This window comes from Camelus ferus, chromosome 6 (assembly GCF_009834535.1).
Source record: "Camelus ferus isolate YT-003-E chromosome 6, BCGSAC_Cfer_1.0, whole genome shotgun sequence".
Classification (NCBI taxonomy): Eukaryota; Metazoa; Chordata; class Mammalia; order Artiodactyla; family Camelidae; genus Camelus; species Camelus ferus.
In genome coordinates, this window is record NC_045701.1 from 64,592,277 (window position 1) to 64,616,555 (window position 24,279).

The 24,279-nt window shown below is 51.2% G+C and overlaps 1 protein-coding gene across 7 annotated transcripts in view; it reads right to left on the reverse strand.

The window, feature by feature from the left end:
* Positions 1 to 361: 361 nt before the first annotated feature.
* Positions 362 to 24,279, reverse strand: part of TMEM229B (transmembrane protein 229B) — a 38,756-nt gene continuing 14,838 nt past the window's right edge. The window contains exons 2-4 of one of the 7 annotated variants that reach the window (XR_004320779.1): positions 14,007 to 14,188; positions 9,815 to 9,898; positions 9,371 to 9,601 (exon numbers count right to left, since the gene is read on the reverse strand). Coding sequence is in view for 6 of the 7 variants with exons in the window: in XM_014560680.2 (XP_014416166.1) it covers positions 3,561 to 4,085; positions 6,931 to 6,984 (579 nt within the window). In the remaining variant the exon portion in view is untranslated. Of the gene's footprint in view, positions 4,086 to 6,930; positions 7,697 to 9,370; positions 9,602 to 9,814; positions 9,899 to 14,006; positions 14,189 to 24,279 lie in introns of those variants that run through there. The other 6 variants (XM_032482228.1, XM_032482229.1, XM_014560685.2 and 3 more) reach the window with 6 other exon arrangements.

Below are 24,279 nucleotides of genomic sequence, written 5' to 3' on the forward strand. Positions count from 1 at the left end.
CCCGCCCCATGAGACATCACAGGTCATGGCCAGCATGTCTGACAGGAGCCTATCTCACGGGCAGGTGCAGCTAACCTATAGCCAACCTGGATACTGTCCTGGCCTCCACACCTGGGCCCCAAATCAGGAATGGACCAGATTATGCTACTGATGGGGAGTGGGGAGTTGGGTGGAGAATTCAGGTTACCAGAGAGGGTCAGAGCGGAGATCATGGAAGGGACTGGTAGAGAGTGCCTCCCCGCAGCGTGGCCCCATCCAGCAGCAGGGAGCAACGTAACGCCAGAGTTTGAAGGGCCTGGCCTCCAGCAGCCCCAGGAAGAGGGCTCCAAAATAGAAGAAACAGATGGGTCAGAGCCAGTCCTGGAACACAAACACCAGTATATTTTATGTGCACGAATGTGAAAAGAAAGAGACAAAGAGACCAATGGAGACGGAGCAGGCAATGGGCGCACAAACCAGTCGTGTGTCCTTCTGAAGAGCTGCCGTAGCTGGGAGACAGGCCCACCCAACTCAAAGGCTCTTCTGCAGAGCAGGGACCTGCAGCTTCTCCAGGCCCGGGGTGGCCTCACGGTGGAAGGTAACTCTCCCTGCCTTACCCATAGCTCCTCCAGGGCTGGGCCTCCCACCTTTCTGCATCCCCTGTGATGACATCTGCTTAGCCCAGAGCTTCATAAAAACAGGTTCTCACAAACTGATCCACTCAGTGGCTGCCTCCCCAGGAGACCCATGCAGAAAGCGAGGGACCAGGACAAAAGGACTTCATGGACACTCCCTAGGTATTATTGCTGTGAAAAAGCATAGGCCATTGTGACTCACTGGCATCAGAGGGGACAGGGTATAAGGGACAGGATGCCTAGCAGACATCAGAAGCGATTCAATCATGCAGGGCAGCACGTGGTGACCTGTGACTCAGAGACACTGTCATGTCCAGTGGAGGGAGGCCCAGGACACCAGACGTTCATGAACAGTGAGCAGATTATCTCCTGCTTTGCAGGGCTGAGATTCCTCCTAATTTTGAGTCCCTGGGCACTAAGGGATTGAGGCCCTGAAGAAACCCAAAAAGCAAGAGTTGCAATCTGGGCGACGTCTGGTGAGCTCTGAGCCTGCAGATCCTGTGGACAAGCTCCAGGTCATCCCCTCCCTTTGCTGGGGGCTCTGTGCCCTACGAGGGACTACAGGAGCCATGGGGCACCTGGATGAAGCAAAAGCACACTGCTCTGCATGTTGCCAGGCTGGCAGATTTACTTGAGGACCTCCTGTACTTGGGCATTTATATGGCCCAGAGAGATGGTGCCAGGGAGCACGGACAGGGCAACATCTGAACAGCCAAACCCAGCGGGCCATCCAAGGGCTTGCTCTGGCAGAGAATTGTGGAGGCCTCCGGCTGGGAGACATCAACAAGCGGACCACCAGATTCTGTTGTGGAGAGGAGAGCACAGGTGAGTGGTGTCGTCCAAGGGCCCACAGGGGGGCTTGGAGGGGAGTTGGGGTCCAGGAGACAGAGACACCATGGAGCAGGGGGAAAAAACCAAGAAAACAATTACCCAGAGGGAACAGGGAACCAGACAATATTCTTCCTCTGGAATGCCCTCCACCTGTAGAAGGAAAGTAATTGATCCCCACTGGAAGCCTGCATCTGGAAGTCCCAAAGCCTTGGAATTGAGGCCATGGGGAAAATCAAGGTAGGGTTAACCCCTACAAAATGTAGTTCGTGCCTGGACCTGAGAAGCCTGCCCAGGACATTGAGGCTGGAAATCGCCCTTCATCTTGTACTGGACAAGGTCAACCGCAGAAAGCAAACCTGCCAAAGGCACAGTCTCCTAGCCTTTCTCCCAAACTGGGACCCCACTCCACCCACCCCCAGCAACCACTACCCTGACCCCTGGCCCTAGCCTGTACCCTGGCTGGTGCTGTCTGCACAGTCTAGGTGGAGCAGCACAGCAAGAAGAGGAGAATCTCTCCACGGGTGGTATTATCACTTTTAATGTTCTATAAAAAGGGAAAGGCTAATTTCTACCTATGAGTCGTAAGGTGGTCAGGAAGAGACCATGTACCAGGCGATAGGCTGCGTTCTGATGGACCCCTCCCCTCGGGGGTGGGGACAAAGCCGGAAGTGGGCTGCAATTAGGATTTCACCTGTCCACTGCCAGCAATGGACCTGTCACGGGGGAAGGCGGGCAACTGAGATGACAGTGCCCATGGGCATGGCAGGATTAATATTGTTTAAGGAGCAAGCTCAAAGGGTCAGCCTTTCTGGGAGGGGTGGGGAGGGGGTAGCCCCGAGGGGCTTTTGCTACAGGGCTGGGGCTATGGCAGATCCAGAACTGACCCCTTCCCACTAAGGAGGCTTCAAAGACCCTCCTCTTTTTCTCCATCACTCGTCCTCCATGGCTCTCCAACACTGGATACCTGCTCCTCCATTCCCTAGAAAGCTATCTAGCCCCTGATTGGTTTGAAAATAAACCAGTTGGGTGCCTTTACCGCCCCCACCCCCACTCCGAACTGATTTGTCTCTAGGTCCCCACTGCGGTTCTGTGGGGCCCATCCTGGCCTGCCCGTGTGTTGGGGGTCTCACTCGTTTCTAGCCGGGCCACCGCAGGGAGGTGGCATGTTGAAGAGCACCAGAGACACTGCCACAGCCTACCTGGCCAGGGGTGTGGGGAGGCCTAATGGGGAACTTCCCAGGCATCAGGCCACTGGAAATCGTGGTGGGAAGGCTGCAAGAGGGAGGGAGGTGACTGCTCAGGGTTCTATCTCTGGCAGCTGCTGTGTTGGCTAGGGAGTTAGGAGTGGGAGCAGGTGGGGTGGTTGACAAGGATAGAGGGGCTGCTAGTGGTAAAGGCTTTGAAAATAAGAGAGAAAAGGGGGGAAACACCACCGAACACACAGGGATTGAAACCTCCAAAAGCCCAAGGTTGGTGGGAATCCAGCACCAGCGGGGAGCGCCCCAGAAGGCCAAGGGAGCAGTGTGGGGTCCTGGGGGAGGGGAGAGGAGCCAAGGGAAGGCCTCCCAGGCCTTGAAGACCAGCACTTCTGCCAAGCAGCCTCCAGGCTGCCCTGTCTCTCCTTAGGCTGCAGCTCAGCAGGCCCCCGAGGGGAGGTATTGGTTGCAAGCAAGCACCTGAATATTGCCTAATGGAACCAGCCAAGCCCAACTAAACCAGGTGAGAGGGAGGCAGGAGGCCGCTGCAGCAGCCCAAAGCCTCCTCAGGCCTTGCTTCCCGCCTTCTGCCCCATTCTCTGAGTGCCTTAACCAGGACAGGTGCTTCCGAGGTCACCCACATAGTCCAGTCGGTGCATAGCCGCTGGCCTCCCGCCTCTAGCCGCTGAGCTGGGCTGAGATCCACAGACCCTTCCAGAAGTTCCTCTGCCGCCCCCACACCCCACCCCCAACACCTGGGCACGCCCCCAACCCCCACCCATAGTGGAGGGTATGGGGGTCGTGTGTGTGCCCTACTGGGCAGGGTTTGTGCTGCACAGAGAGGGCAGCCCCGCCAGCTTGGTACCCTTGTCCACAGGGTCCATGAGAGCCCCCAAGGCCCCGCCCACCAGCCCCCGACTCAATCAGTCTTGACGTGGCCATTGGCCAGGGCCAGGGGGCCGCTGGGCTCCCCGGGCTCGGCGTCCTTGTCGAAGCGGAGGCGGAGAGTGTTGCGGATGATGAATTGCTCCACAATGAGGGCCCCGCAGAACCAGGGCACGGCGTACTCCAGGGTGATGAGGCCCATGAAGTCAAAGTCGAACTGGGAGTAATCCCAGGGGCAGGCGTTGAACTGGCGCAGGATGAAGCCGGTGGTGAACTCCCACAGGTAGGTCCAGAGCGTGTAGATGAGGCAGCGCACCAGCAGTGGGCAGCGGCCGCGCAGGCGCAGGTACATGCGCTCCACGATGAGGATGGACGTGCCGTAGATGAAGAGCGCCCACACGCTCGTGACCCCCGGGAACTTCCAGTTAAAGTTCACCACGAACTCCCAGGCCGCCGTGAACATCACCTCGCAGAAGTAGCCATGGATGGCGTACAGGTACCAGCGGGACAGCGCTGTCAGGGGCTCGGCCGAAGACATGGCTCCAAATAGGGCCGACTGCTGGGGACACAAAGGAGACGCGTGAGGGAGTAAGGGATAGAGGGGAGCCCTCCTGCTGCCTCCTACCGCCTGGCCCAAGTCTCTGAAGTGGCCAGGCTGGAGGGGATTTCAAACCTGACTACATTTCTCTTTGGTTACCGATCATACTCCTGACCCTAGTCCATGTTCCTTACTTTATTCCTTACCTGAACCAGGTAGGCATGAGAAACGAAGGAAACAAACAGCCCTACTGGCTTCCTCTGAGCAACTCTACTCAAATACTACTTGGAAGGAACATATCTACTACACTCCCGATAATAACTTTTCAGAATAGTTTGTGGTCCGTGGAAGAGTTGGTTGTCCTGGCCCACCAATCACCGCCATTTCCAGGCTACTAGCTGATGTTTCACCAGGCCCATCCACTGAGGCCCCTGTGTGTTCCCCTACTTCTCAAACAGGTCCACATCACTCATAAGCATCCTAGCTCATTTGTCTTCTATGTGTGTGTGTGTACGTGAACATATACAGAACATAAAAGTTACAACTTTAACCATTTAAAATTGTACACGCAAGTGGTATTAAGTGCATTTTCATTGTGGTGCAACCCTCACCACCATCCATCTCCAGAATGTTATCATCATCCCGATCTCCTTTAACACTAACTCCCCATCCCCTCCCCAGCCCAAGGCAACCACTATTCTACTTTCTGTCTCTAAGAATTTGACTACAGTAGGTATCTCATTTAAGTGGAATCACACAGTATTTGTCCTTTTGTGACTGACTTATTTCACTGAGCATAATGTCTCCAAGGTTCATCCATGTTGTAGCATGTGTCAGAATTTCCTCCCCTTTTTATGGTTGAATAATATTCCATTGCGGTCTGTCTGTCTAGGTATGTCACATTTTATCAATTCATGAATGGGATGCTTCCACCTTTTGGTTATCATGAATAATGCTGCTCTGAACCTGGGTGGACAAATACCTGTTCGAGTCTCTGCTTTCACTTCTTTTGGGTACACACCCAGAAGTAGAGTTGCTGGGTAAAAAAAAAAATGCTATTTTTATTTTCTGAGGAATGGCCTTGTTGTTTTCCACAGCAGCTGTACCATTTTACATTCCCATCAGCAATGCACAAGGGTTCCAATTTCTCCACATCCTTGCCAGCATTTGTTATTTTCTGGTTTTTTGATGATGGCCATCCTAATGGGTGTGAAGTGGTTGCTTGCTGTGGTCACATTTGTCTTCAACTGCTCCATTAAGTGGGGTTTTGGTGTTTAGTTTCCATGCTGAGAGGAAACCAGTGGGCTGACAAGAAGAGAGAGTTCTCCCCTCTACTTCTCATTCCCTTCCCTTCCTCTCTTTTAAACCCCGTCCCGCTTCCCCGAAGACTGGCCTGGCCCTCCTCCAGCAACTGTGTGGACCACTTACTTGGCCCTTTATCCAATGCCATCCTATTTACTATTTTGAGGCACCTGTCCTCTTGATCCAACCAGCCTGTGTACTCCTTGAGGGCCAAGACTGTCTCCCCGTCCTCTGTTCTGCAGCCTTGGCATAGGCTTCCCTTAAGCAGGCTTTCTCTATAGGACATATTTATGTGGAGGGTGGTGGGAGAGTTCAGGGTTACATCAAGAACAGGAAGGCAGAGCATGAGAACAGGAACCCTTGCTCTGCCAGCTGCCAGTGGACCCCAGGCCGACACCTCTGTCAACCCTCTCTCCCCAGTGGCAGAGAGAACAGAGGTTAACAGGATGACATCCGTAGTCTGTCCACCTGTCTGGGAATCCCAGCTTCATCTTTCAACTAAAGCAGACCTAGTCACAGTAATACCTTCCCTCATGCATTGCTTTGTGGTCTTCCAAGCACTTTCATTCACATTTTGTTACTGGTTCTTACAAAATTAAGACTATGTGAAGGACAGGGAATTTGACTCCCATTTTTCAAGAGAGGCAGTTGGGGCTCAGAGAGAAATCATTTGCCCCATATCCCAGGGACAGTGAATGGAAAAGCTGAGACTAGAATCCGTATCTCTTGACTTCTACTTCAAAACTCTTCCCACCACATACTACAGCCATCTCCTAGACACGTGTGCCTAACGTCATTCCCCTGCTCAAAAACATTCAAGGGCTCCCCATTTCCTAATGAAACGCTAGTGTCCTTGGCCTGGCATTCAAGACTCTCCATGATCTCACGCCAGTCCACTTTTGCAGGCTTATTCTCACAGCCCAGCCTTCCCTGTCTTACCTCTGTGCCTCCTGCAACCTGTCTATCTATCTTATGTGCCTTGCTCCTCTTGCTTCCACAAGTACAAACACAGCTTAGAGTTTATGTTCAGAACAAGTCTTTTCCCTCCTCCCAGCCATAAATCCTTTCTTCTTCCTCTGAGTATCCACAGCACATACTCTGTCTCTCTTTGGTACAGATGACTTTCTGTTGCACTCTGTTGATAACTTTCAGTCCCCAACAACGTCTTTCCTGTGTCCTCTACCTATTATCCCACCCCTTCCTGAACACTTCCACCTAAATGTCCCCTTTCCTAAACCAAACTCAGTATCTTTTCCCCAACATCTGTTTTCTTCCTGTGACCCTATCCTGATTAATGGTACCACCATCTGTCTGTACCCAGCTAGCAGACAGAGGCCCTGGTGTCACTCTCGCTTCCTCTGCCATCCCCACTTTAACATGAACTCCTGGAAAGTAAGGACTTTGATTCAGTACTGCATCCTCAGGTGCCTAGAAGAGTGCCTCACACACAGTGAGCATTCAGTTCAAGAATGAAGACATTCTTTATCACTCAGCAATTGCTACATAACAAATCATCCCCAAACTCAGTGTCTTAAATCAACTCTCAGTTACTATTACAACTCACATGCCTGTGGGTTAGCAGGTCTTGTCTGGCCTCAATCATGAGACTGTGAGTCATCCGGGTGCTCTGTACTGTGCTTGGCTGGGGTGGCTCTGCTCCACTTGCCTCTTCTCCTTCTCCTGGGCCCGGCAGTGTAGTCCCCGGAACCTTCTTCTCGTGGCAAGGGCAGAGGCCCAAGAGCAAGCAACCCAACTGTACCAGTGCTTTTCAAGAGTGGTTAAGTGGTTAAGTCATGCTTACTAACATCTTATTGGCCCAACCAAGTCACATGGCAAAACCACCAAATCAGCCACTGCCTCCTGTCCTTTCTGCCTCTTAAGTATCTCTGAAATCCATCTCCAACCTTCATTCCTCTTTCTTGTTGCTGCCCTAGTTCAAGTCTCATCATGTCTCACCTGGATGACTCCAGCAGTCTCCCAGCTGGTTTCCTGGCCTTGTCTTGCTCTTTACAGTGAAAGAGTGTGTAGAAACAGCAGCCTTTCTAAAATGCAAATCCGATGTGTCTCCCGACTTAAAGCCCCCTAGAAGGTCTTTAATAACATCTACGAATGAATGCTCCACCCCCAGGCATGACTGGCAAAGCCCTTCGTGACCCACCTCTGGTTGGGAGCCTGTCCTCCAGGTCTCTATGTTGCTGTTTCTGCTACCTGGGGTGCCCTTCCCAATAGCTACTGCCACCTCCACCCCCCCCAACCTGTGGCCCGAGAAGCCACAATCCTCCTTCAAGACCCAGCTCCTCCTCTGTGAAGACTTTCCTAAACACCTTCAACTCCACAGCTGCAGTCCACTGCTCTGTCCACCTCTGCACCCAGTTCGGCTGTCACCTCTGCACCCAGTTCGGTTCTGTGATGACAGTTAGCACTCAGCTTTGCCGCGATTTGTCTGAGGGCCAGCACTAGTAGTCACTGGATGAATGTTTGTTTAATACAATATTCAGAGAAAAAAGCAGGATGCAAAATGGAATACTTAATATGATTCTGATTTTGCAAAAGCATACATACATGTAAATACCCAAAAAATTTAGCTACAGTCATCTCTGGAGGGTGACATCGTAAGTGGTTTTATTTCCTTTATACTTTTCTGTAAACTATAAGATTTTTTTCTTACAAGAATGTGAACTTAGAAAAATTAATTTTGTCTTAAAACTTTTTGTTGAATGACTATATAATAATCATCTTTGTGCCTTGTATATAGGAGATGCTCAATAAATTTGTCAGACAAATGAACCTAAGGAAACCTGAAATCATGTAAAAGCATTGCAGATTCTTCCCTCCTGGGCCGTCCCCAACAGCAAACCATGACCCACAGGTGTGAACGGCACGCAGAGGTCAAGCACAGGAGCTCCAGATCCTAACTGCCCGGGTCTGTGTCCTGGATGATAATATCCCCGACCTGTGGGGTCTCGGGCACGTTACCTGATCTTCTGTGCCTCAGTCTCCTTATAATAAAGTGAGGATAATAAGTAAGCACCTCTGAGGGTTACAGTGAGGATGAATGAGCTAACAGATCAACACAACTACGGATACAGCAAATGCTCATAAAAGGATGGCTTTCATTTCCGGCACAGAGCTTCCTGGTCGGCTTCTCCTTCCCCGCTGCGGTGGGGTCATTTCCCCCACTCCCCTTGCCAGCACTGGGCAGCCTTCCACACCCAGTGGGTCTTCAGCAGCCCAGCAAAACAATCATCACACATTCCTCCCATGGGAGATCAAAAATTCAGCTGAGGAGAGTCAACTCAAGCTTCTGGCTCCCGTGCAGCTGAGAAGGTTGGAGGAAAAGCAAGTGTTCTCGGAACCAGCCCTGGGAGGGCCAGGCTTCAAAAGAAGGGTAAGTAAATGGGCCGGCGTTGCTGGCAAAGCTTCTCACACCCTCATTTTACCCTGAGAACCCTCACCCGCCCCAACAGGTTGCTAAGCTCTGCACCCTTCCTGCCGGGAGGGAGGAGAGGACAGAGCTGGGCTCCAGGGAAATTTACTGAGGACCGAGGAGGGGTCCACGGTCCGAGGCCGGTGGACGGCAGTGGCCTGGAGACCACTCTGCCTCCTGCCCGACTCAGGTCCCTCTGAACTCAGTCTGTCCACCTGACCGGCACTCGTATCCTGGGCTCCTCTGTCCCACAGCATCCGCAGGAAGGGGCTTCTTCGGACGTGCTCTCCCGCAACAGCCCGACGTGACCTGTGCAGTTATGACTCAGGTCAGCCCCCACCTTGATGCTGGTTTTAAAACCCTCCTCTCCTTGCCTCTTGACCTCATCTTTCGGGGTGGCCAAGAATATTTTCCCAGTTAGTTAGAAGTCTGAGGCTCCAGTCATCCCCTGCCCCAGGGCAGGTGACTTGGAAGAGCTGGACCCCCAAGCCTTACGAGCAGAAACAAGATTAAAGGAGTAGCTGTCAAAGGGAGAGAGAGAGAGCAAGCTGCCGAACAGAAGAGAGGATGGGGGAGAGAGAACAGGGCGAGCCCGAGGCCTGGGTTCTGTTTTTGGAATCCGCCGTGCCTGGAAGGACACAGGTAGGCGGAGGGGTAGCATACCTAGGCAAGGTCAGCTCACGATGGAGGAGTCGTCCCAGGTCTGGTCCACGAAAGATGAATGGGGAAAGCTGGCTGAGGCCAGGAGATAAGGGTGAAGACAAGGACGGGGATATGAGAGTGTCATCAGCTGGGATGGCAGCTCATACTGTGATGGGACAGATGCTAAAATTAGACCCAGGCCTTGGCCTGGGTGGATTTTCAGAACTCCAGTCCCCAAACCCATTTCTCATAACCACCAGAGCCGTGCTTAAACTTTGAGCTAGGACAGGCTCACCCACCCTCTGCTGGGCCAAACAGCCTCCTATTCCTGCCCTGGCCTCCCCCAACCTGAGTTATTTGCCCTGGACTCTTCCAGTACCTCCTTGTTCAGCCCTGGGATCAGAGCCCCAGGAAAATCTGCATCAGGAGGAACCAGCAGCTCGGGGACGTTGGCTTCTTTCTCCTGGTGACACAAACAACCATCCTGAGGACCATGACACAAAGACAGGACAGCCCAGGAAAGAAAACTCAGGGTAGGTTAGAAAGGAGAGCACGGGCAAGACTGAAAGCAGAGAAAAGAGCTTGGAGAGGGTGGACGGTTTCATAAGTGGGATTTGGGGGAACAACACTTAAGTACAAGAGCCCTCATGTGTGATGAGAGAGCCAGGGCACACAGAGTTCCAGGAAAGGCCCGGAACTCAAGGTGACTCGTCAGGGCAGGGCGCGGCCCCTCCAAGGAGACAGGTGATTGTGAGGGAGGAGGGCTGACTTTCAGAACCCTGCTCCGTACAAGTATCTCCCCTGCCACTCTCAGACTCTGCTGAACTATTCCTCCAGGTGGCAGAGAGCAGAGCGAGCAACTGAGAGGGGCAAAGAGAACACCATGAAAGTCAGAGATAGGCTGGAGACAAAACCAGATGGGATGATTGTTCTTGGTTTTGCCCCAAACTCCCATCTTGTTTCAGGAAGCTAAGGTGATAATGACTCTGGGAACTTTTGTCCAGAGGAGCATCTTGCTAGAAAATGGGGATTTCCCCTTCCATACCACCTTCCTTTTTTACCTCATTCACTTCCCAGATTTCACTTCCCATCCCCAGGCAACAAAACCACTACAGTTCATTAATGCCACGACTCTGGGGAGAGGCACAAGCCATGTAGGGGTCCCTGAGGGCAAGGCATTGGGGGCACAGCTTGAGTGACCCTGAGTCTGGACTCCTGGTAAGGGAGTGGAATTAATGAGAGGTGGGCAGTTGCCTATCTGGGTGCAGATGCCTCAGCCTGCCCTGCAGTCATCAGGCTGAGCGTGGAGGAAAACATGGGCTTGCTTCAGGGCCAGAAGGGAAGCAAGTGGGGGAAAATACCTGTGGTCACTGGCTGGCCCAGATGCCTTAGAGTTCCATCCTCTCTCGCTAAGGGCATCCCCCAGGAAAGCCCCCTGGGATGGTCCTCCCGCCTCTTCCCAAGTCACAGTAATCAGGTACTCTTCTCAGCACTTCCCATGTATTAACTCAGATAATCTCTAAGCCCGTTTCACAGATGGGGAAACTGAGGCACAGAAAGGCTAGAAAATTAGCCAGAGTTCTTACAGCTGTACAAGGCAGAGCTGGGATGCAAACCCAGCTTCCGAGCCTTCACTCCCAATCCGCACGCTGCACTGCCCTTGAGCCTGACTACAGGTTCCTCGGAGGGCATTGCTATTTTCTGAGTTTCTGCTTCTGGAAGCTGAGATGGTAGATGGAGAGACAACCGGATGCAAGAAGGACATGAGCTTCTGGGTAGATCATCAATGAAGCCCAGAACTGGTGTCAGAGCTACTGAGGGCTCTCAGCCTGTTCTGAGAGGCCCAGTTCTGTTCTGAAGCCAAGTTCTAGCAGGACCTACATGAAGGTCATCCAGGGTCATAGCTGACCCTCACAGGACCATAGCAGCAGCCTCTCCTTTGGGTCTTAAGGCATGTGCCATTCAAAGACTGCTCACTCGGACACACATTACTCAGAGCCTCCCTGACTGCCAGCCTGCCCCAATGCTACTGGGAATCTCAGAGACCCCAGCCCTGCCACGGAAATGCCAGCCAAGAGCAGTGACCAGCATGCAGGCTGCCCAAAGAAGCCGGGTGCCTGAAGCAACAGCAGCCAGAGTCAGAAGCAACCGATCCACACAGGGCGGCAGGCGGGGGAGGATTTCAGACGGCCTCAGATGCTAAGCAAATCCCAGCTGGCAGGTGCAGGGGGGCAAGTGGGCTCGGGGAAGGGAATCAGCCTGGCACAGAGGCTCACTAGGGCTTAGGCAGCAAAGGGCAGCCTGCGGGTGGGGCCCGCAGGCTGGGCATCCTGTGTGTTGCCTGCAAGACCCTTCCCAGACTTCACATGGCTGCCTCCCTGCTGTCATTCAGATCTCAGCTCAACCGCCACCCCTCAGAGAATTCTCTCATCTCTGATCCAGAATAGCCTCCCCATCACTCACATCATCCCGTTTTATTCACAGCACTGTCACTTGCTGATACGTTGCTACTTGTTCATTGTCTGTCTCCCCCAATTAGAATGAAAGGTCCATGAGGCCAGGGCTCTGCCTTGTTCACTGCTGGGTAACCAAAGCCTAGAACAGTGCCTGGCAATAAGACCCACTGATACCTGTGAATGAATGGATTGAATGAATGGGCCCCAACAGGCGCAGGCCCTTAAACACAGATGAGAGCAGGTATGAACAGCTAACCAGCTCAGCCTTTCTCTTCTCCTCGTTCTTGGGAGATCAAGCCTTTAAAAAATTTTAATTCTAGCATGTTAAAATGTCTTTATTGCTCCCAATTACAAAAGGGACATGTGCTCACAGTTGAAATTTAAACATTACAGAAAGGAATGACTTAGAAAGCAAAGTCCCCCACCATCCCGCATCTTAAAGAAAGTCACTATTATTGGTATGTTGTGTACTCATCCAGATTTAATTTAGTTTTCAAAGAAACAAATCCATGCATCATGGAAAGAACAGGCATTCATAATTCCAGCAAACTAGCAGCCATTATCATTTCTCCTTTGCAATCTTTTCTCGTGTGTTTATTTTACAAGTTATCACAATGTACTTTTTCTGTAACCTGACACTTTAACTCATTGCATCACAAACATTTTTCTAAGTTTTTTTATTGCCTACGTTCTCCTTATTCTAGTGGCTGTATAATAGGCCACCAAGCGGAGAACTATAATTTATTTAACCTAGATGTTCAACAAAGGGAGAACAACTGTTTCCCATTTCCATTGTGACAATGACACCACAAGAAACATCTTTTTTATGCCTATAACAAGAGAATTCCACCCTTTTCTTGGCTGGGACTATTTCCTAATGAAAGATTTCTTAATTCCACAAGTGGGTTCACTGGATGACAGGGTACAGCTGTTTTAAGGCTGTAGACTGCTCTGGGGAATTCTGCGTAATGCGAGGAATAGGTCTCTGTCTGAGTCACCGCGTTCCCACGGTGGCCCCCACGGCCATCTCTCCACGCTTCCCCACCCCACTCCCATGGTGCAGGCTCTCACACACCACCCCGCCTCCAAATCAGCTCAACAAAACACTTCCTGAAAGACTTTCCAATCACAAACTGATTTCACAAGCCTAGGCTGAAAAATAGATAGAAAATGAAAAATAGATTCTAGCCCTGGGTTTTAAACTCTCAACCAGCAGTGGAGTCAAGATCTACCTAAAGTTGAGAAATACCTGGCTACCCTTTTCCTTCTCTGCAAACTCCCACGTGGAATCTAAAGGCCCTGGGCTCCCGTGGACCGGTCCAACAGCTCCGAGGAGCTTGTCCAGTCACGAGTGCAAAAGCACCAGTCCTTCCTGCCCTGCCTTCCAGGGAGCTCTCTGCCTGCTGGTCCCTGAGCCCACAGTGGGACTGTCTGTCCTATCCAGACAAAACAGCCTTCAGGCGGGACAGCCTCTAGGGCTTGGGAAATCAGCCAATTGTCATTTTTAAAGCATCATCAAAGAAAAGCCAGAGGCTGAGGATGGAAAGAAAGACTATGTGAGGACAGGCGAGACTCCACAGTCAGGGGCCCCTCGCCCTACTCATCTGCATGAGGAGGAGGCGGGGCTGAAACATGGTGGAAGCAACAGAGGACTTGCTCGTCTTGACCCCCTGGTAGCCACTTTTATGGCAGCCAAGGCGCCACAAATCCCTCACCAGCCAGTGTCCTGGATGCTCTACCCCAGGCCACATGAACCATTCATGGAATCCTAGGTGAGGTGCACAGAGGTAAAGCCCAGGGCCCAAAGCATCCATTAGCCTACAGATAAGAGAGAGAACTGGGGAAGATGCTGTCTCCTAAGTGCTGGGTGTCTCGCATCGCTCAGGTCAGCCAGTCTGGGTCTGGCCCCGTTTTTAGAGGCCATGTGGCTGTAAGATGGCCCAGCATGTGACATGGCCTGAAACTGCTGGAAACCCCCCCTCCCATTCCAGAACCATAGCCCTGTGACAGGCCCTTGGATGGGAAGCAGGCTCAGAGCTGGCACCTGCAGATCTGTGTCCGTGCTGCTGAGGCAGGAAGAGCGGGTGATCCCTGGGGAGCCAGTAACATACTCACTTATCACACCCTTGAGTTCACGGCTCAGAACAGACATCAGGATCGCCGTCCAGGGGTGTCCCGGGTTAGCCTTTGTGCTGGTGCCTGGCTGGGCCTCGGTGCCCTTCTCAGCAGTGTGGGCAAGCATCAGCCCCAGGGCTCAGCTGACCCTTGGCCAGTGAGCGGGTGGCTTCCATTTGTCCCTGCAATTAAAGAGGAGGGGTTCATTAGCTTAAGCTGCCCCCAGCTCCGGGCCACCAAGCCAGCCAGAGAGGCAGCCTCGTGGCAAACACCACGGCTCCGGGCTCTGGGCTTGCCACCGGGCCCCCTCTCTGCCATCCTGTTTGCCCGGTCTGGTTAATCCCGCGATGAGAGCCAAGGATGGATCCAGGCAAGGGGGCTAGGACTCGGGGCTCCCCGCGCCACGAGTGAGTGTGTGCACACTTGTAAATCTGAGCAGGGATATAATTTTAGAATCCAGCTCCATTCTCATTTAGCTTCAAATTACACTCTCACCTTCACCCTGCAGTGGGCGCATCTGTTCTCAAGGGCACTCAAGAACCTCACAGAAGGCAGACAACGTACAACCTTTGTTTTAGCGTTTGGGGAGCCAAGCACAACTGCACCCACAAAAACAAGCACACCAACAAGATGTGTGCTAAAACCCTCTACCCACAATCCCACACTGTGATACTTAACTTTATTCGATTATTTTACTGTTATTGTTGAGGCCCTTCCTATTAACATGGGTAACTGACCACATGCTGATATAAATCTGCATATATATATATATAGTATCTGCATATATTTACAACATCCTTTGCCACATATATATTTTTAATATATCCCTAAGACTTGACCACTTAATAGAGATTTCAACATTTTTGTTCTTTTAATATGAAGGTGCTGAAGTTTCCCCGCAAACCCTTTGGATACGGCACCTTCTGCACGAGCCCTAGGACAGAGCTCAGATCGAGCCTGGCCCTACGAGAGGATGGACTGGCTGTTCAGAAGCCGAGAACACTATGTGGCGGTGGGTGGGAGTCAGCATCATCCCCCAGCGAACGGCCAAGCAGGTGGGCCACAGAGGCACCACCCCGTGCTGATGCCCACGGCCACCCTCCTCCCCCCGCCCTCCCTCCCAGGCTCTCTGAGCAGGGGTGACTCAGGCCTTTGCTTCCTAAGCTGACAACTTGCAAGGCATCAGGGGAGCCAAGAGAAGTAAAAGGGCAGGGGTCAGGGATGTGAAATTCACAGTGTGCACATGTGCTTGTGAGCAGGGAGGGCGTACACCCCCTGGGGCCTCCACACTGAGAGAAGGGAAGGACAGAGGATGTGCCGAGGGCACTATGCTCTCCTGGTCTCTGTCTCCATGCAGCTCCTCCACAAACAGGGGCCTCCAACCCTGCCCCACCTGTCTACCCCCTCCCTTCTCCCAGCCTGCCTTATGGTGGGCAGGGGTCACTCTGACACGTACCTACCACTGGTGGAAAGAGCTTTAGTGAAGCATGTCCAACGCACCCTCCTGCCCCGAGCGCCACCATGACGCTGTGCCTGGGGAGTTCAGTCCCACCCACGGGCACTTCCCCTTCTCTGGGCCCTAAGCAGGCCACACAAATAGCACAAGTCAAAAACAAAACAGAAACAGAAACCAAAGCCCACATCCTGGCAGCGCAGCGCACCTGTCGCCTGTCGCTGCGGCAGCCCTGGGAGCCTGCTGCTGGCGGAGGTGCTGCCCTGGCCCACGAGGTGCGGCCATCAGAACAGACTCCCTCCTGGGGCCCGCCTCGCGCTGGACACCTCCTGCTCCCCGGTCTGCAGGCTCTTCCCCAGGGAACTGGTGGGGGCTGGACATGCAGGTGATGGTACAGCAGGGGTCCCACCTCTGCCTCCAAGCTGCCCCCAGACCCCTCTGACACTCCACGGCCACTCAGAGCCGGTCCCAGCTGTAGAGGGAATGAGGCTCCCTTGCGGACTGCGTGACCTGAACCAGAGGCTTTAGAGCAGAGGAATGTGTGAAGTCCTTATACAACTAACATGTGGGTAGAACTCAGGCTTTTTCAAGTGTATCATCTCTCATGATTCTCCCAAAACTCCTGTAGGGAGGGCGGGAATTATCCTAACCTCCCCTGCCTTGCCCCGCCCCCACCCCAACTCTGCTTGCATTTTAAAGATGAAAACACTGAGTCTCAGGACATTAAGAAATTAGGCCAAATCCACACATTTGATTCAAACCCTGGTCCTGGGGCTCCAGAGTCAGCCCTCTTGCCATATAGCATCCCTTCATCTGCTTCCCATTTCAGTCTCATTCTTAAGGCACATGTCCTTCATTCAGTGTAATCTGCTTAATGCATTCGGTAAACCGCTTATTTGTAACCATACAGCCAAGTCTGTCCATCCAGCTTCTCCTTCAGCATGTCCAAATGCCCTGGAAACTTGAAGGAGCACACACAGACCACCATGGGGTTTCAAGCCCTCTCTACCTGCCCTCCTCTGCAGCCCACCACACACACTCCGCCTTTGAGACCCTGTCTCCTCTTCATTCCTTTGTGACGCCACCTTCCCATAGTCTCCAGTTATTCCATTACTGATGTTCCCACAGGACTCAGGACATCCTCCTGTTGAAACATGTTGTCCCATCTTAAAATGATTATGTGTTGTTTCCCCTTCCACATGGTGAATTCCTTGAGACCATGAAACTTCTGTTAGATAGATGGACAAGGAAGGTAGAGAAGGGTCCAGCTAAGTTCTTGGGTGATTGCAACATCTGGTGTTATTAACCAAACATAGTGATGCCTGGTATTCTATAGTTTTTAGGACACCATCATGGAAGGGCTCTCTCCCACAAAGCACCATAAACATTGGTTTACAATGGCCAGGGCTGTCTCTGAAGATCAGGGAAGAAAGGAGGGTGCTCACTCTCCTTTCTCCCACTTCCAAGAGCCATCACTGGAGCTAAGAGGTGAGGCTAGAAGGGGTGAGTGCCTTGGGTCTGGACAATGCAGAAGACACGTCACACGAGGAGGGATGGGGCAGGAACAGAGCATCCCAGGCATCCCGGGAAGCACTGCAGGCTCTCTCGTGGGCAAGGGGCCAAGCTCAGGCTCAGGTCAGAGAACAACAATGCCTATTCTGTTATTTCTATAATGTGCTTGCACTCTCAAAGGGCACATCCAGTTTTCATGCACGTAGGGTTCATCTCCCAAAGAGGTTTAACCAGCAGCTGCTGGCAGGAAATTCCCTCTGCATCATTCTCTCTCCTCCCCTGTAACTATGTAGGGTAAGCTGGGCTTGCAGGATTGAATCTCTTCTTCTCTCAGTGGAACATCAAAACCAAATCTACCCCCATCCCTCACCCGTCTCCATGGCCCAGAACCTAAGACAGAAGCCAGGAAGCGGCAGGCAAACACTATTCCTTTTTCTCCCCTATTCTCCTTTTCCCCAAACCCCCCCAACCCCAGGTGCCCATGAAGTAAAGATACCCCAGAGACCCACTGGGGAGCCCTCTGGTTACTCAAAGCCTCCCCAGTTCTTCCCATGTGACTCAGAACAATTGCTTTTACTTGTCCTGTAGTAAGACCAGCCCTGAACGCAAGTGGCTTTGGCAACTTCCCAAACCAAGGAGTGACTACGCTCAGCTGGAACTCTAAATCCCCCCGATCAGGGGAAAGGCTGTGTCTGGTCAGCTTGGGGAGCAGAGAGTCTGCTCTGGGGCCTGACTGGCATGGGAGAAAGGGGATGGGCCCCCACTCCACTCAGCTGTATCCTTCCACTCCACGCCCCTCACTCTGAGCTCGGAATCTGGCTGTCCCTGCCTGCTGGACACCTTACCACCCTGTCTTCTGTCTCACCTGCAGGCTACCCGGTCCTGACACCCTCCTCTCCTTCCTTCCTCCTCCCCATCCAGCCCACTCTACCTGACATACCCTTCCCGATGTCCCCCCTCCCCGAATCAATCCCGACTGCCCATTCCCTCTGCCTTGGAGGGTGGTCTCTGGCCCACTGCTCCTTTTCCTTCCCTCCCTTCCCACCCCCTGGCACTGGGTAGCTGCTGCTCGCTGCCTGAAAGGCTGGACAGCTGCTGGGCTCTCTAATTAGCTGTCTGGCCGCCGTCCCAGAGCGAGGCATGTGTTACTGTAAAGAGCTGCCTCACCTCCCCTTCATCAATAATCCCCTATGCAGATCCCACCAGGCAGCAGCTGAGGGGCCCTGAATCCTCGTCACGTGTGAGCAGCAAGGCTCCTTCTGTCAGCTGGAAAGGGACAGGCAGTGGCCTCAGAGCTTCACCTGCAAAGTGACCAGGAATTAACTTATCTTGCTTCTCCCTATTATTGCCAGTGTCCTTATGATGTCCCGCAGGTGAACCTTTGCCTTTGGAGCAGTGGGGACCCTGCCCCTTTGTTGCTCCCCAGTGGTGGCAGAAAGAAGCCCAGTGGGTCTTTTGGAGGACAACTCTGGACCCCAACAGCATGACACCCAATATCCTACTCTTCACAGCCGTCTATAGCCAAGTCACCCCCAGAGATTTCTAAACAACCAGCGGACCTGGTCCAAGAAGCCCTGCGGAGGCTGGTTTGTTTATATGAGGTGTTGTATTCCAGTAATCAACAAATATTCGCTGAGTCCCTGCTGAAGGTCAGGCACTGTACGAAGTGTGAGCAAGACGAGGTTCCTGCCCCCTTGGAGTGCACAACTCTCTGGGGAGACAGACAGTAAGAAAGGCAGCTGACACATACTGTAATGTCTGCTAGCAGGCCACGAAGAAGGGGAAAGGCCTGGTAGGGACAGAAAGAAACTGGCTGCCGGAGGGCGAGTCATAAACCTAAGGAGCTAGCACTGGGGCATAGAAACCGTGCATCTCTCTCATCCCAAAGAAAGAGCTTTGGGAAAAGCATTCCAGGCAGAGGGAACAGTAAGTGAAAAGATTCTGGGTGGGGAAGGTAATAGCTCAGTTGTAGGGCACATGCTTAACAAGCACAGGGTCCTGGGTTCAATCCTCGGTACTTCCACTAAAAGAAAGAAAGAAAGAAAAAAGATTCTGAGGCAGAAACAAGCTAAGCAAGTTTGAGAAATAGCAAGACCAGAGTAGCTAAATTTAGTGTAATTAGGAGTCAGACATTCCCTGCCCCTGATTGCAAAAGTCCTCATCTAGTGATCCCTACAGGGCCAGCTGGGTCAGGACAAAGCACCTTATTGCCAAATAAATGCAGCCAGTCAACTGAAGACGCCCCCTCCAGGCAGGGGCTGGACACTGTGAAGTCCGCATCAGCTGTTGGCAATTTTATCAACCAATGAAGGGAAGGTGAAATCCTTTGCCTAATGGCCTGGAATCTCCATCTGCTTCCGATCAAAAGAATTTAAGCATGTTAGCAGGTCCTCTCTAGCCTGGGTGTGTCACTTTAACAGGAAAGTGAATATGTCTTTTTACTCCAACTAGTTTGTTGGATTTTCTGTCACTTGCAATCAAGAAAATCCTGACTAACAGAGGTGATTTTCCCTCATCTGGAACATACTTAGTCAGCATGAGAATCATGCATCTGAGCACCACCTGCCCGCATCTACCGCTGTGAACACCAGTGGCTCTGCCCCTTGCAGACAGGAAGGGGCGGAACTGAGAGTAAACAGGTCGGATGCCTAGAACAGTGGGTCCATCTCAGCAGCATGGCGATAGCTTTGGGGGCTCCAAATCACCCTTCTGGGCACCGCTCAGATTTTGTCTTTTCCTCTTGATTCACCTGGCCCTTGCCAGCAACCTAGCACATCCTGACTATCTTCTGCAAACAGGGCATGTGCAATCTAGCAGCCTGGAGACATGGCCCAGACCAAGAACAGAAAGTACATAAAGGGAGTCTTTTTCTACAAACTCCAGAACTGCATTACCCAATTTGATAGCCACTAGCTATATGTAGCTATTTAGAATTTAATTTTAATGAACTAAGAATGAATAAAATAAAAAAACTCAGTTCCTCCGTCACACTAGCCACACTTCGAGTGCTCAAGAGCTACATGTGGCAAGTGTCTATCATACTGGACAGTGCAGATGTAGACCACTGCCAACATCACAGAAAGCTCCACTGGTCTGCGCTGCTCTAGAACTTACCAAGGGTGCCCAGAAGGCTGCCAAACACACAGACCTAAAGCTGAGCTTCACTTCCTTGCTCTTGGAAACCCTTTTTTTCTGAACAGACACTCCCTGCCCTCCCTCTCTTCCTCGGGCTCAGGCCTGGTTAACCAGGGCCACCACTGTGAGATGGGGGAGGATAAACCCTTGTTCCATGAAAGTCACTGTCCACTGTCTGAAGAGTGACATATCCAAGAGGCCAGGAGACGCCTTGGCCATTGGAGAATAAGGCCAGCCCCTGTGTCTCTGGCTATCACTCAGTGTAGGGGGTGCTGCTTGGAGTGTTTAAAAACCCACGTTTATTGGGCACCTTCTGTGTGCCGGGCAGCTGTCACACAGGTCATCCCACGAGTCCCCTGCACGAATCCATGAAGCAGGCATCAACTCCAATTTACTCAGGAGAAAAGGGAAGCTCAGAGGTTAATTGACAGCTAGAAAATGGGAAGGCCAAGGTTCTCCCCAGCACACTTGCCCCTACACCACTCATGAGAGATGCACATGTGTGGACTGGAATTAGGAGACTTAATTTACCCATGGCAGTGGGCCCCTGGAGCTGACCGTTGGGTCTCATGGCAATCTCCTGTGAGCTTCCCCTTCCGGCTTGCTCAAGTCCACCCAGACGTGGGAGAGCTGCCTTCCAAGACCTGCCCACAAAGGTCGGGTGACTGGAAGATACCACATCAGAACCAAAGGAAGGCCACAATCCAGAAGATAGACCCAGGAAGGGGGAAGGGATCATAACACAGAACATGTGGCATTTCTCGTGGGCAAAGAGGGGAGGACATGATCAAAATTTTGTTTTGGAAAGCTATCTGGACCATGAGTTCCTTGTCTTTGCATCTTTATGTCCTGGATAAAACTGGACATACATTAGGGACTCAGAATCTAAGGGCTGAATGGGGGAAAGAGGAAGGGGGCAGGTCCTCCAAGAGCGACTGGCCTGGCCAGGAGGAGCCTGGAGGGCAGGTGCATGGGGGGAAGATAAGAATGAGCTGTTCTGGGGGAGCTGTGATAGTTGCTGTTTGCTACACATGACCCAGTCTGACTGTCCCTTTCCTTTAAGTAATGGTCCAGAGGAAAGGCCAGCATACACTGGGCTGGGAACTGACTGCAGCCAGTCACTTCAACTCTGAGCCCTGAGCCCAGCAAACCTGGCCCCTCACTCAGCCTCTCCCCGACAGCTCCATCTACTGTGAAAGCACTGAGCCTTGCCACATGCTCAAATATGGTTCCAAACAGCACTTAGGCAAGAGTAATTAAAGGGAATGTTATCTCAGTCAGGCTCTCATTAGCCACGTAATTAGACTGCTGAAAATAATTAACATTCCTTTTGACAAAGGAAGCAGAGGACCCATTACATTCATTAGGACAGCCTCAAACCAGCCCGAGGAAGACCAAGAAGAAACTCATTACCTCCCAGACCCACAGAGGACAGAGTCAACATCCAGGAACCCAACCCCGGTGGCGAGTCCTGCCCTGGGCCAGGCTCCTGTGCAAGCGGACACAGGTGGCAGCGGATGTCTTCCTCTGTGTATTACAGACAAAAACAACACACTCGTACATACTCACAGGAAAGAAAAAACTTGGAGGAAATGCATGACTCTATATCAAGATCACAGCCCAGAGGCAAATACCTGTCTTCCCCAAGGACCTGGAAAATGACAGAAAAGATGTCTTCTAAGAATAAATGCATTACAGCACCAGAAAACAAGAAGGAATTATATGGACTCCCTGAAGATGGATGCCAATGAGGATAAACTGATCGAGAAAACATAACACCCCAAAATAAAACTAATAATAATAATAATAATAATAATAATAATAATAATAATAATAATAACGGACACTCATGCACCACATATATCTCTCAAGCACTGTTCTAAGCACATATTATCTCAGTTAACCCTCGGAAAAATCCTTTGAGATAGAGACTGTTACTTCCACCACTTTACAAATCAGACCCAGAGTTACATAGCTTTCCCAAGGTCATAGTGCTAGTTAGTGCCAGGGCTAGGATTTGAACTCAAGCAGTGTGACTGAGGCGTCTACACTCAGTCAGAGGAGGGCTCCAAGTTTGGAGCGAGCAGACTAGGGGCCCAGGAGAGGTCCTGAGTGGTTGGTCATTGGATTTGGAGCAGCAGGGCAAGTGGGCCCCTGCCCCACCTTTCCACCAGGTTTGTGCCAGGAAATTAGGATAGGGAGAGAGGGGACACCCAGACAGCTCCTGCAGGTCCCCAGCAGGCACATCCCACCCTCCCGTCCACAACCAGGGGCGGCTAGCTCTAGAGCACGGAATCAGGCTTCATACTGAAGAAGCAACTGAAGAAGCGACTGAAGAAGCTCATAATACTAAGAGGGGAACACAACCAAGACTCACTGAACATTTGACAAAAACCCAAACCCCCAAAGAAGCACTAAATTTAAGAACAGAAGTTCTAGATAAAAAACAAAATGAATATAAAGTCAACAGAATGAAATGCTTTTTAAAGTACAATTAATATTCTCTGAGGAGTTAAGAGAGGTTACTGATTCTATGGCCCCAGACAAAGGTGTTGCCAGAAGAATGCTAAAGATCTTAGACTGGAGGAAATACACCACGGTTAACCGGTTCTCTCTGGATGAAACAATACAGTGACTTCATTACAATTTTTCTTTATATAACTATTTTTCTAAACTTCCTATACCAAACATGTATTACTTTTGGAGTCAGAAAAGTTATTTTTTAAAATGCCTGGCATGAGGTAGGCGCCCCCTACACCAACCCTTGGCCCTATCCAGGCTGGTCCATAACTCATTGTGAACCAATCGTTAGATCCATGCTCCCATCTCCCAGTCCCTGTGCACACGGTCCCCGCCCCCAGAACGCCCTTACCTATCGCCGTTTACCCACATTCACCCGTTCTTCAATGTCCACTCAAAGATTATCCATGTTAGTGAAAAGGTCCCTGCTTCGTACCTAACCCACTCTGATCCCTCCTTCCCCAAACTCCCGGGGGACCTAATTCTCCAGGGTCACAGGACAGCTCTTCTCTAAAATTTCTCTAAGACTCTAAAACATTGAGCTGTCCTGTGGGGTTACAGTACTGACAACTTACAAGTCCCTTACCTTGAAGTGACCAAGTCTTGTCTCCCCAACCCTACAGTAGGCTTCTTAAAGACATTCAGAGGGCACTAGCTTTCTTTTTATACCCCACTGTGCCCAAATAAAGCTGAGAAGCTTTCGTAAGAACACTCCTAGGTGTCAGTTGAGTGAATGACGAATGAGCTTTTGTTCCTGGTGGGAGTAGGAAGAGGCAAACTATTGTGGAAATGCGGTTACACAACAGGGCTGGGCCCCACACAGCAAGGCCCTCCTATCCGGGCAAGGCCCTCGAAAATGGGTTACCTGGTCCCAGACAGCTTGAACTCCCAACCTTTGCCTGGGATCCAGAAATATGTGCAAATCCAGGGGAGATAGTAAATCTTGAGGCAAAATGTTGATGCCGAGTAAGATATTTCTATGGTCTTAAGGTGTCTTGCCATAGATTGCTTATTAGTAGTGAGGGAAAATTAGAAAGTGCACAGTGAAGAAATAGGACAGCACCTTGACCAAGTGATTAAACTTACCACGCGTAAGGGACAGACGGCCCTCCGGTGCCTCTGGATGTAACACACAGAAAAGGACACAACATCACTCACACATATGCCGGACGGGAACATATAACCCACTGTCTAAACGTGGGGCATCAGCACACAAATCCAAAGGGAAGAATATATATATATTTTTAAGGGGAAGGAGGAGGCTATATTCTTCAAAAATGTCAATGTCATGAAAGACAAAGGCTGAGGAACCGTTCTGGATGAAAGGAGATTAAAGAGACATGACAACTAAATGCAGTGCGGGAGCCTGGACCAGAGAGGAAAAAAATGCTGTAAAGGACGTTACTAAGTCAATCACAAAACTGTAATACAGCCAGCAGATTAGATAAACTATCATATTAAAGTTCAGTTTACTGAAGTTTCTATAAAACAGTATCCTTATTAGGAAATCCACGCTGAAATATTCAGAGAGAAAGGGCCATGATGTAGGCAACTTGCTCTTAAAAGTTTCAGGGAAAAAAAAAAAGGTTCAGAAAAAAGAGAGAGAGAGAGACAGAACATCAATGATGAAGTAAATGAGGAAAATGTTAAAAA